General features: G+C 38.1%; 1 protein-coding gene across 1 annotated transcript in view; it reads right to left on the bottom strand.

The window, feature by feature from the left end:
- Nucleotides 1–2,636: 2,636 nt before the first annotated feature.
- The window catches only part of PLCL1 (phospholipase C-like 1), a 405,823-nt gene continuing 394,200 nt past the window's right edge, over nt 2,637–14,259 (bottom strand). The window contains exon 6 of the mRNA XM_006889069.1: nt 2,637–2,819. Coding sequence (XP_006889131.1) covers nt 2,637–2,819 — 183 coding nt within the window. The remainder of the gene's footprint in view (nt 2,820–14,259) is intronic.

Here is a 14,259-nt window from a genome sequence, read left to right as displayed (position 1 = left end):
GACAATCTCCTGCTCAATTTAGAGTCCAGTGGTATCTGTGTGGCAGCAGCACTAAGAACACAACCTGATTAGCCACGGTTTTTCTCATCTGTGAAATGACAATAATAATACCCACTAGGCCTATTTCAACTCTCCCTGGTGATGTGAAATCAGAATTAACATCCTCCACACTGTCCATCAGAAGTTAAGTGGATAGAAAGGGGATTTTTATGTTACGTGGTAAAACGTAATATTGTAGGGAAACAATTTTGGTTTTTGCTATCCCATCCAGTTCCTCCTCTCTTGCTGACTCTCCACTTTCCAAGCCTGATGTCCTTCTTCAAGCACTGGCCCCTCCAGATAATATGTCCAAAGTATGTGAGATGAAGGTGTTCAATGAGATAAACTGACAAAGTTACTACAGTAACACGCATGGGCACAACAGAGATTGTAAGGACGGAGTGGAGCAGGGTTTTGCTCTGAGGGGCAGAGTCACTATGAATCAGAATTGTCTTAACGTCACCTAACAAAGTATCAGATAATAAGGATTCTATGTCTTTTTCTTCAAAATACTTTGGTAGGTCTCATGTCCATCAGCAGACTTCAGAGACAAGTGGAATAAACAAAGGAAATTACTTCCAAGGACTTGTTTTAACTTTTAAGTAAAACATTCTTGGGGAATTTTTCACCATTTCTCTTCATCATTTTAATTTTTTCCTCTAATCAGTAAGTTGTGAATTTCGGGGTCCACAGGAGAGACCAACTAACTGGCTCTCATTAAGACGAGTGATGGTTTTGTTTGAACTGCATGTAGCACCTAGCACATATGCTGTGTTTCACTATTCCTTCTACCTATAGCTTAGGAGTGATGGAAAAGGAAAAGCTTTGTCCCAGACATGGTGAATACACCTTAGAATGAGTTCAGTGTACACCTTCCACGTGCCCTGTTGTAAACGCAGAGAGTAAATGCACCACATCTAGTTCACAAGAAAAGCATACTGATTTGATAAATTTTTGACATAATAACCTATTTCTTCATTTTATCCTTTTAATTAATTCACAATAAAGAAAACACTAGAAACGTTTCATTTCTTTACTTTTAGTAATGTGCAACATGAACATAATCGTGTTAAGGAGTCAAGAATCACTTAACACAGTAGCCAAAGACAATTTTTAAATTTGCAAAATGTCAACAATGACCTTCCCTAAGTTCCCCCAAATTAGCATATTTGTTAATCAAATCAAGTAAGAAGCTTTTCAAAATAAAAGCAATGCTTTAAATAAATATATTCTTTCACAATCAGAGAACATTTAATTCTGTTGGTGGTAACACACATATTACACTAGTTTATGAAGACACTGGGTACAAATGAGCTAGATGTAATTATCAGTATACCCTAATTAGTCAGTTCTCTCTTTCCTGTCTTTTCCTGTATGTGTTAACATTACATCACAGATGTTGTATATTATAATTCTTAAATCATCATGAAGCTATCTGACCTACAGAATGTACATCTGCTCAAGTGATGACACAGTAGTGTTTGAACAAGGTCTTTAAATGTAAATTTAGTATGCTATATTAAATATAATGAGTGCTAAGACTCCTTGGATGCCCATGTCTGTTACCCAATTTGGAAGAAAGACAACCATCTACAAATCCTAGCCCTGAAATTTCACACGGAATCTCCTAGTGTTTCAGGAGCCTACACTCACTGTGTTTCAGAGTGCCCCGTCACTGGGTGGAATTTCATGACTACCTTTTCCATTTAAATCATATCTGTTAGTAAACTATTATAGAAAGCTACCTTTCTAAAAATTGATCTTATTTAACACATATTCTAGAGAGTTCACTGACTGAAAAAAAAAATTAGTGCTCATCTGGTGGCTTAGTGATAAGGAGTTATGCTGTCAACCCAAAGGAAGGTGGTTCGAATCCACTAGCTAGCTGTTCCTTGGGAGAATGACAGGCAATCTCCTCTTGAGTAATTGCCCCTGGAAACCTCCTGGAAGGTCAGCTACAGCTTGACGCCAGCTCGATAGCAATGGGGGTGTTTTAGAGAGATTGTTCTAAAAATTCTTTACTTCGGTTCACTTCCTTTGTCTACTGTAATTCTTCAGGGTATTTCTAATCTATATTTTAATCAAAACTTCTAGGCATTGATAAATTTGGTTTCCTTCAATAGTAATCTATGTTAAGATTTGTAAACGAAATCACAAAGACAGAGAAGTAAAATTAAACACAGCAACATGTTACATCAAGTGCTCTTTATAATTTTAAATGAACACGTTTATCCCCAAATAATAAAGGAATAACCTACTAAGTGAGTGATGAAAAGCCGACTAGATTTTACAGGATTGCGCGCGCGCGCGCACACACACACACACACACACACACACACACACACCCCACGCTCGGTGTGTACACACATCTCAGATTTTAAAACACTACTACTGAAGTTTTAACTTAGATAAATTAACTACATTAAAATACTGACATTGTGAAAATATTTGTTTCTGTCTAACACCCCATAGAGGGTATACTTTTGTGAACTTCTAGAAGCTGAAAGAAATTGTTTTAAAAAGAAAAAAAAAATAATAGTAATAACAAAGCCAGTGTCCGTGACAAGAAGGCCAGGCAGGGCGGCTGCTGCTCGTGCTCACAGCTTCCCTCTCTCCTCGCAGCTTTCCTTCTCTTCTATGGCTTCCAGGCTGCGCTTGCACTTGGGGTCCGCACCGCTGCTGGGGGCTTTACTCAGTCCACAAGACAAGCACGCCAGCTGGATCTGCTTCATGTTTTCTATAGCTTCATTCTTTGCATTCTTCAGCAGATCTCCTTGGCCCTGCAAATGGGTAGAAACACAGGCCAAAGGTTAAGGTCCACAGTAACCTCCAAGATGTCACTGTATCTTCTGTGCCACTGTTGAATGAGGCAAGAGACTTAGGCTCCCAAGCTCAATTTCCTGGAGTTTAATCCAGTGTTCATTCTGGCATTACTGAAAGACTTTGCCTTAAAGGAGTCTTGCCTACCAGCTCTGAGGGTGCTAGCAGCCCCGTGAGATTCCTGCCAGCAGAGAACTTTCATGGCTAGGGTCTGAGATTTGTACACTGCAGCTCCCATCCCACCCAGGCCCAGCATCCACAGGTTTAGGAGCCAACAAGGAAAAATAGCTCTAAGCAATATGAAAATGAAATCAGCCCCAGTGTACAAGCGCATACAGAGTAAAACACCTTGTTTTTAATAAACTGCCTTATCTTTGTAATTTGCCTTTTGATAGAGGATTAGTCACCCACAGTTCCTCTGCCTTTCCCACCATGCTGAGGACAGTGTTCCCCTCTGGCTGGTGGGAAAGAGGAACTCCAGAGGCTCAGGGTGCTGATCAAAACAAAAGGCAAAAGAGGAACACAGTGATTACAGTCCCAGCAGTGCCCAAGAGAGAAAGACGTCTGCTCACTATTTTTACCTATTATTGTATCATTAGAATGATCACGTTCATACATTCAAACTGGCCAGGAGCTTCAAGGACTAAGTGTAGGACAATTGTAGCATGAATCCCTAATGTACAGAAAAAAAGAGGATGCAGTTCTTTCTCTCTCCTCTCCATTCTCACAGCAATGCCTGAGAGTGAGACTCTGAAAGCATGAAGTTTGAGGAAGGACGTGCATGTTACACTGACTGCTGGAGAGTTCCTATAAAACAGAAGCTCCCAAACAGGGGAGTTAACCTGTTTTAGGTAAGGCACTCCATGATTCATTGCTTTATTGATACAATTTTATGACAAACCCCCACCCCACCCCAGGACATATGGAGAAACTTGTATTTAATAGTACCTTAGAATAGCTCATTTCTCAAAATCTAGAAAGAAGCTTACCAATTCCATTCCATGGAATGGTAGCTACTCAAAAAAGAAAGTCAAACTCATTGTTGTCAGGTTCATTCTGACTAGTACCTATTCACCGTTAATTTCTCCCATGGAAAAGCTGGTGGGTTTGAACCACTGGAATGCACAGCCTTTTGGTTAACATTACAACACCCCACGGATTAGGCCACCAGAGCTCCTTAATAACAACATAATCTCAGAAAACACACCCACTGCTAGCTAGTCAAGTCTGACTCACAGCAACCCTACAGCTGCATATGACAGTAAAACCAGGGGCCACTGGGTTCATTCTAATTTCCAATAACTAGGTATCTCTGGTGGCCTAGTGGCAAGGAGCTGCGCTGCAATCCCGAAGGCATGTGGTTCAAGGCCACCATTTGCTCTGCAGGCACAGGATGGGTAATCTCCTCCCACGTGATTAACTCCCTCTGAAAACCCATGAGAAGATCAGCTGTGGTTGGTCCCGACTCTACAGTATACAACAACAACAGGTGTCACAAACAGTTAAGCACTAAACTACTAACTGAAAAGTTGGCAGTTTGAACTCACCCAGAAGAGCCTCATAAGTAAAGGTGTCCCTCTGCTTCCAGAAGAATAAGCCCTGAAACCCGACAGAGTCATTCTCCTGTACACCTAACTGGTTGCCATGAAATTGTTCCATCAGGAAGTGGATTTTAGAAATGGACTTGAAAGTTGCATAGTTTAGTGTCTCTATAGGAGGAAAGAAAGTGAGCCAGATGTGGTTAAGTGACTGACTCCAGGAAACAGCTGTGACACACCAACTGGGACTAAAGTCCCAGTCTTCTGCTCTATTCTACCTCCATCTTCATAATCTAGCCTGTAACTAAAGTCTAGAGGCTGAAGACACTACGAGAGACAGTCTTTCAAAGGAAAAAAAAACCCACCCACTAACTAAGCAGATTTGGGGTGTCTGTTATTCTCAATGGAGTTTGGAGACAGTGTCAATGGTAAGCCCATTCAGAAAGGGTGAGAGGTTTCAATCAACCCAGAGGCACCTCAGAAGGAAGATTTGGCAATCTGTTCCTGAAAAACTGGCCATTGAGAACTCTATGGAGCACAGTTTCACTCTAAACTCACACGGGGTCACCAGAAGTCAGAACTGACCCAGTCATTCTTCACAGTAGAGACAAGTGTCCCTTCAGACACTGAAAAACGAAGTCTAATCCTCTTTAGAAAATGCAATTATGAAAAACTTCTAAAGTACTTTTGTACTACACATCTTTGTACACTTTACATATATTCATTAATTTAATCATAATGTTCTTCTAATCTAGGCACTCTTAATTATTCTTAGTTTGCCAATAAAAATATTCAAGGCCCTCTTTCCCAAAATTATACAAAATGGTATAGCTGGGATTCAAGTCTTACAGTCAGCTCCATGGTCTGTGGTCTTAACCACTACATGGTTTGTAACTGAAGGCAAATTGTATACTCTCGACCAAGCCCATGAAAGCCTCCTGTGCATCGTTACCCATGAAAACAACACTGACAGAAAGAAAATCATGGCTCTGATGGCAGGACTTGGAGGCATGACTAGGGGGGCAGGAAGGTGGGGTACAGCAAGAACTCACTGCCAGGGACAGAAGTCAGAGTATTCAAAGTCTACTTTTCTCTCTACCACTTTCTCCTTGACCCATTTTATTTCCCTTAACATAATAAAAGCATGCCTTTGCCATAGTCACAATAAAAGAAAACATGTTGAAGTTGTTTGTAATATAAATAACCACAGGTAAAACATGTTATAAAGTGATATAAAGGGTAGCTCACATCATCTACTACCATGAGAGATATCTCGGCACTGTGTACATTCTAAAAGAAATCCATGTTTAAGTGTACTTAATCAACACTATATTACAAATACATGTTTGCTCATATTATTCTTTCAAAGGAAATAATTCATTTAAAAGTGAAAGAATAAGCTTATACTTACTCTCATCAGAGTTTTACTTTTATATGTTCCCTTTTGTTTTGACATTTCACACCATGCCTTGTAAGGTCATATCCAAATTTTTCAAGCTTTCACCAAAAAAAAATTGTATTTTTTTAAGAGGATACCAAAAACAAAACTAGCACCTTCCTAATTAGAAAAGAACAGTGAACACATACACAGATCCCTGGCTCGATTCTAGTGCTCTTTTTTCCAACAGCAGGTTAGGAGATGCATTTCATTAATCAGACCAAACATCCTCTCATCAGTTGCTGAGAAGTGGCATCCAGGCCCAAACACCAGACCGTGCCAGCTCTGGTCAACAGAAGTCACTCATCTCCAAACAATGGCCAATTGGAGAAAACGCTTCGTACCAGTGCACAGAACACCACGACATCATCTCCTGATAACACAGGAGACAACATGTCCTAGCTGCACCAGACAAGCTGGGGGAAAAACAAACCAAAACCCAGAAAGAGCAAACATTAAACTGTTAATTGATAGAGGAAACAAAATGAAAGGCTGAGTTATGAAATGCTTACACTGAAAAGTTCACACTGCATTTTACTTTCTATTTTGTTAAGAAATAGAACTAGAGATCATCATCGTGTTCTGAGGTTCCAAGAATTGCATAGTGTGTGGCCCTCCTCTTTGGGTCTTCCCAATCAAAGCACCATCACCAGAAAAGATGCATTCTAGACAAACAGGGGAGGCAGGGTTTAATGTTACCAGTTTCCATGCCGGCACTCCTTTTTACTTTTGTCTTATGTGCAGCAATTTCCCGTGACCACCTAGAATTCTCTGTCTACCTTACCAACTCATTAAATTCCCCTTAGTCAGCCAGCTTAACATGAGATCTTCCCACTCAAACATCCCTGTTCTGCATGTCATTTCTTCTGATCAGTACTAGGTATTCAGACCAGCTAATGCATAAGATCACTTACAGCATATCTCATAGTTTAACAGGGAGTTTCTCAAACAGGAGGATCAAAGATAGAAACTAAAAAAATGCATCTCACTTGATTACCACTAAGTACACAAGAATATAACTGTATCATTGAAATACCTCTGGAATACAAAAATAAGCCTAGAATTTTGATGGCATAGAATATAAAATTAATGTACAACTTGAACTCTAAACAACCAACTTCAAAGGAACATTAAGCTGCTCCTGAAACTTTAATATTCTAGTATTCTCATGGGAATTTTTCATTTCTCTCCTCTGTTTCTAGGGATGCTTCAGGAGAGGAAAGGAGAAAGAGGTCTTTAACTCAAAGGAAACTGAGAGGAATAGTGGTATCTCAGGCAGACAGATGCTTAAGGGAAAAGAAGTCTCTCTGAAGTTTCAAGAGCAATGAAGCCACCAACCAATTCAGCCTCCACGGTTCCTTGAGTAACTGAATATAAGATCCTATGCCTGTCCCAATACATTTAAAAAGTAACACTTGGAATCACGGAAAACCAGAGAGAGATCAAAATAGAAACATTGGTGATGACTGGTGGAATTAAAAAAAAAAAAATAAGACATTAAACATTATCAAATTCTCCCAAGAATATTAAATTGCAATTAAGATGTGACATAGTGTCTAGAAATGAAACACCTGGTGTAATTTAGACAGTAAACTGGACTGCTAGACAACATCACCATAATTTTGAATACTCACAGGGAGTATGATTTAAATAACAGTAAACTTCAAACCACTTCTCCACCTTTGTATATATTGAATACTGTACATAATTTACTATTTTCTACATAATAATCTCTATTTATAAAAAGGGAATTCTAGTACCATAATCTATAAGGAATTCACAGCTAACTCAAAGATTGTGCCTCTCTATCAGTTCAAATCTACCAGTGACTCTCTTGAAGAAAGATGAGAAATCACTTTCCATGGAACCCAATAAAAGGTCAGGGATGAGTCAGTTCTGACTTGATAGGAGAGAGAGAGAGAGAGATTATAAACAACACTATCTTTATGAGACTAAGTTTGTTCACTCAGCGTAATGCTCTCTAGTCTCTCCCAAGTTACGGAGTATTTTTTAAAATCATTGCTCCTGAGTGCTCCATAATATTCCATTTTATGGATGTACCACAATATCTTGATCCATTCAGTTGTGGCTGGATATTTGGGCTGAGCATAGCCTTATGGTGATTAATTTTATAAAACATAAGGAATGGGAATGATTATATGAAATATAATGTGAATGAAGTGTGAAACACAATATACATAGTGTGAAACACAATGTATATGAACTTTCTAAGCAAACAAATATAAAATAAAAATTTTTAAGTGTAACTTTATCACATGAAGTCATTGGGAGTTAAATTTGACATAATGCTACTTAACAAGGTTTTTATGGACAAGATACAAGCATAATATCAATATTAGCTAACATTAACTGACCTTGAATACACTAAAAAAAAGTCTGTTGCCATCAAGTTGATTCAGCATAAATTAACTTGTATACATTATGTCTAAGCAAATTATACCCATAAAAAAGACTAGACATTTAAAGGTAGGTGACCTATTAGTTAAATGATTTATAATATATCCAAAGATAATCATGATTTTTGCTATTCCTCTTATTATTAAGAATGTACTTTCTCTCCAATGTTTGAAAACAGTTTGGGTTACATTCTGACAGTGTAACTAAAAAACAAAACGAAAACAACAAAAAAAATTTGTGGCTCCCTCACTCATTTTCCCCATGAACTGCACTATACTTTGTGAAATCAGTGCACAGGAGAGCAGGAAAATATTGTAACTAGTGGCCTCATCACGTGTGAAGGAGATGTGTGGTTTGTGTCAGAGCACACCACAACTATTTAAAACAGCTGACGGGGACTCTGGGAATGGAGAGAACCTCACATACACACAATTGCACACATAAACAAATGCAGCTCTGTCTCCAGGCACCTTAGAGTTGGTATCATCGAGCATACACTCAGCAGTGGATTGAAGTCCCTGATTTTCTTTCTTCATGAAAGTCCAGCTCTTATTAAGACCGACTGAGTCATACATGATAATACTACAGTAATAACAGTCTGTACAAACATCATGTTGCTATTTGTTGTTGTTGTTGCTATGCGCTGTCAACTTAATTCCAACCCACAGCAACTCTACAGGAATGAGCAGACTTGCCCAAAAGAGTTTCCTAGGCCAAGCGTGATATTGTCATTCACTTCAGATGTCTGTGCAAGCTAGACATTGAGTAAGGAAGCCCCAAGAGAAACCACTGCATTTGAATAGGAAGTTGACAGAACACTGAACAAACAAATATATCTTGGGATAAATATAGCCAAAATGTTCCTGGTAGTGAGGATGTTGAAGCATCATCTCTTTTCATCAGGGAAAACTCATCCCTAGAGCAAGACGTCATACGTGGTAAAGTGGCTGTTCAATGGAAAAAGAGTCCTCAATGATGTGGACTGGTGGACTGACAAATTGACCTCCAAAATGGGTTCAACGGTGGCAACAACTGTGAGGATGGCACAGAACTGGGCAATGTTCTGTTGTACCAGACTCCCTAAAAGTGACACTAGTGGCAAGGGGCCATGTTGCCAACCCAAAGGCATACAGTTAGAATCAACAGCTGCTCCATGGAAGAAAGATGAGCAATCTCCTCCCATGTAACTTAGTGCCGCTCTACACTGGAGAGTCAGCTATGAGTCAGTTCCGATTTGATGCCACTTACCAACAACGACATGAGTTAGGACTACTGACTCAATAATACCTAACAACAAAACAACAATTATTTAATGAAGTCAAAGGCTTTGTCCCTAAATTGTAGGAGCAATGGTTTCAATGTTCTTTACTTGAGAAATTAAAGTTATATATATATAATGTGTTGTATTTCCGGTACTTTGCTCAGTTTGAAATATTGGCTAAAGCTACCAAAAGATGACCTGGAATTCTTGTCCTCCAAAATGAAAGCCTGGAAGTTCAGGGAACATGTACAAGACCACTGGAATTCCTGGGTATAGAGGTGCAGACAAAAAGGGATCACGTATAAAATACCTTCATTGCCGAAAAACAGAAATTCCCATTGTATTTCATTATGAACAATTGGATTTATTATTTTTTAACATCTTGGCAACTAAATACTTCAATTACATTCTAATTTCCATTTAAAAAGTGGAATTATGTAATCTATGAAGAGTCAACGAAAACAGATAATCCAAATGTCCATCAAAAACTGATTAGGTAAACAGAATGTGGAACATACATACAATGGAATATTGTTCTGTAATAAGTAAAGAGAAATGATGTCCTGATACTTGATATAACATGGATAATCCTTGAAAACATTATGTGAGTCAAGGAAGTCAGTTACAAAAAGGCAAATATTGCATGCTCTAACTTCGATGAAATGCCTCGCATGTACAGAGGGGGAAATGAAATAGTGGTTGCCAAGGGAAGGAGGGAAGTAGAACAGGGGAAACATTGTTTAGGAAACACTGAACTTGTTTAGAGTGATAAAAATTTGGCAATCGATATTGATAAAGGTTATACATGATTGATGTGATTGGTACCACCAAATTGATCGTGTGAAGAATGCTGAACTCACAAATGATGTGGTAAGTATAGTTTTACAATAGTTTTCTTTTCAATAGAAGAAACATGGATGGATAGTAGCAGAGAAGTTCTGGTCTAACAATCTTAACTTTATAGTTTTTCTGCTAATCTTTTCCTAAAACTCTAAATTCAAAACATATTAAATTTTTTCTTTTCAAATCCTTGTTATATAATTAAAATATTTAATTTTCAAACAACATAAATGGAATCATATTGGAATGGCATCCAAGCCATTCAGATATTATAATTTTATATAAAATCTAATTTAAAAAAATAGTTTCATAAATGACACATTTAGTAGTGCTTATAAATTCTTATTAATCAAATCTTTCTGAAAACTATGGGAAGAGAACATAAGCAAGCATTTTGTTAAGGTTTCTTTCACTATTCTACAGGGAAATTACTAAGTAATGTAACTTATTTGCACCTATTACTTAAAATACGCAGTGGGTAAGCAGTCAGCTGCAAATAAGTGGTTGTTAGTTTAAACCTCTCAGTCACTCAGAGAGTTTGCTTCCATAAAAATTACAGCCTTGGAAATCTTATAGGGCAGTTAAAAGTCTTCCAAAGTTGGTATGAGTCAGAACTGAAATAACAGCAATGGGCTTGGAATCCTTAGAACATCTGATAAATTTGAACCTCCAACCTTCCTCCTTCTGTCAAAGTCAAACTCAAACACTTGCTACCATTAAGCTGGGGTTGTAGTGACCCCTCATCAGGTTTCCTATGCTGTAAATCTTAACAGATGAAGAATGCCACGTTTCTTTTACTGATCAGCTGTTGAATTCAAACTGACAGTGATGCTTAGCCTTTTAACGAGTGACACTACGGACTACAGCAACAAAACTCCCTGGGATTATATCCTGGTCCTATGGTAATGTGGCCTTGGGTAAAGGACTTCAGTTTCTTCATCTATAAAAGGACTACAATAACTGCAGTTATTTCACAGGTTTACTTTGAAATTAAAAGACAATATTATGTAAAGAATTTAAAACAATGTAAGCAATACAGGACAAGTGGTCATGAATATTAGCTATTGTTACTATTAATCTAGAAACAAAAAAAGAAAGATTTACACCAAATACAATGTCATGGTTTCAAAAATGATGTTAAACATCAGAAAGTCTACTGAACTTAACCTTATTTGAAATTATGCAAGAAAACAAAAATACCTTTGACTCTCTCTTGAAAAAGATAACAACAACAACAACAAAATTTCTCTAATACTGTTAAAACAAAGCAAAACGCATTTACCAAAGCACAAAGACATCTGAATGGGATCACTGACTTGCAGCATATAAAGACCATAGTGGGAGAGGAAGTTGGTTTATAAGGATATAGGCTGGACTCGGGAATTTACCTTCAAAAATCTTAGAACAAGCAGGAAACATTTCTTTAAATAAAAAAATGAACTAGAATGTCTTGTTCCTCCATATCTCCCTTTGCAAAGTATTTTTAAGCCTGAACTTTTGTTTTGCTATTCTTACTTAATAGGAGTAAGAATACAACTTTAAGGATTCCACTTGAGACATATCCTTGGATACAACATTGAGAGTCCTTGGTATGATGTCAGTTTGAAGACTAAGGTGCACCTGATTCAGGCCTGATTCAGAAGAAGAACTGATACCTTTGAGTTGTTGTGTTGGAATACTGAATATCCCATTGTTGCTTGTGCCTTTGAGTTGGAACCAACCCATAGTTGATGCTCCAGTGGGTTTTCAGAGGCAGTAAAATGTACAGGAAAAGACTGTCCATCATTCTCATGCAGAGCAGCTGTTGGATTAAAACTGTGTGCCTTTGGGATCGCAGCACCATTTCTTACTACTATGCCACCAGAACTCACACCCCATGGATTGCCAAAAACAAACAAACAAACACCAACCCTGAATGGATATGTTTTGGGAAAAGTGCAACCAAAGTGCTCCTTGGAGCCAAGAATGGCAAAGCATCATCTCTCATACTTTGGACATGTTGCTAGGAGAAGCTATTCCTTGGGAATGGATATCATACTTTGAAAGGTTGAGGGTCAGTGAATGAGAGAAAGATCTCCAAGGAGATTGACTACAGCAATGAGCTCATGAGTATGAGATGGTGAGGATGGCACAGGATAGAAGAAGATTCAAATCTGTTGTTCAAAGGGTCACTATGGGTTGTAATCAATTTGATGGCACCTAACAACTACATCATTCAGGGAGTAGTCAGGCTATACCACTGAGTCAGAACCAACCCATGGTTGACCCTCCATTGAGTTTCCAAAGTTGAAAACGCCCATCTTTCTTTCCCAAAGCCAATGGTGGATTACAACTACTAGAGAGTTAGGACCTTTCTGTTAAGAGCACAACTCCTTGTGTACTATTCCACCAAAACAATCAGGAATTAACAGTAAGGAATATTTTAATTGGTCAGCTAATATAACATCTTCTGATTGACTATTTTCATAAATCATTAAAGCTATGACTGAGCAAATTCTTTGTGTAAGGCCTTTTCTGCATACCAGTTAATATATTATCAAATACATTCTTCCTAATATACAACTTTCACTCCTTTATTTACTTAGCAACTATCATAGATCACTTTCTCAGAAGCAGAGCCTTGAACATGTAGTTCAAGTACTCGGTTATGTCAAACACCTCAAATTTAAAGAACACATTTCTTGAAAAGTCTCTTAAACAATGGGCTAACATAGCAACCTGCCATCAAAAAGCCCTAAGAGAATGTGCTGGTGATTTGCTTGTGCCTTCTGCCTTGACTGACCATAAGGAAAACATTCTTTATTACAAGATTAAGTCTAGTACAAGTTAACAACCTGCTGGAAAGAAGGTCAAGATAAGAAAGGGAAAATACTGAACTTCAGATCAGTCATTTTACTTGAGTCAAATGTACTATGATTTAGAGCCTATGGCACTTCTGGGGGTGAAGGGGAAGTGAGGATAATAAAACTATTACTGAGAATAAAAGAATGAAAGACTCCATGATGATCATAATGAAAACAAGTAACAATTACATTGATATTGGAATTTTCCTTGGGGAGTCCCCAGGATATATCAGCTTCCTCTTTCCAGAAGCTCATTTTCTTCTTTGTAATTTATAAGTTACAACACTCTTCAGTGTAAAACATACAAGCCTCCCTCGCTACTTGAATAAAAAAGAATTTAAAACAGCTGTTTCATTTAAACCAGATGAGAAAGTAAAAATAAGTTGAGATCATCTGTCACCACAAGAAATTAATGGCAAACATTATCTTTTGTGACAGGCCTGTTATATTTCTGAAGATACCATAAGATACATTCCTATGAGGGTGCTGTTTAAAGGCCCATCTGTCTGCTTTGGGCAAATGATTCCAAGCCTAATCCACTTATAGAAAATGTCAACAAAATTGCTTCAACATCAGTGAGCTGAATTATAGAAAACGCCAGGGTAAACTTTAAAAATACGATTCAACTGCAAAAATCTTCATAAATCTAGATTTGTTCAATATACTGGTATCTTGAGAAATCTCTTGCAGTCACTTTGACAAAGGAGCCATTCAATAAAACAACAGAAGTCATCACTTGGGTTTGCCCGCTGCCTGCGCTTTCCTTCCCTCCGATGTGATCATGTGCCTGCATGTCAGCAGATCTAACAAGAAAGGACAGGAGATTAATATCTACCCTTAGCAGGGTGACAAAGATAATGAACCACATTTCAAAAGAAATTTTCATAATGTATGGTCATCAGCACAATAAACAAATACTGCTTTAAAGTTCTAATATCTCAAATTAACCGGTCCTTAGAGAGGGACATCATGCTTGGGAGGGTGGAGGGACAGCACAGGAGAGGAAGGCCCTCTATGAGGTGGATTGATTCAGTGACTGGGATAATTGGGATGGGAGTGTCA

Source organism: Elephantulus edwardii, unplaced genomic scaffold (assembly GCF_000299155.1).
Source record: "Elephantulus edwardii isolate Elephantulus edwardi_28Jun2011 unplaced genomic scaffold, EleEdw1.0 scaffold00075, whole genome shotgun sequence".
NCBI lineage: Eukaryota > Metazoa > Chordata > Mammalia > Macroscelidea > Macroscelididae > Elephantulus > Elephantulus edwardii.
Note: the sequence above shows the minus strand (reverse complement) of the source record. Positions and strands in the feature narration are given on the sequence as shown.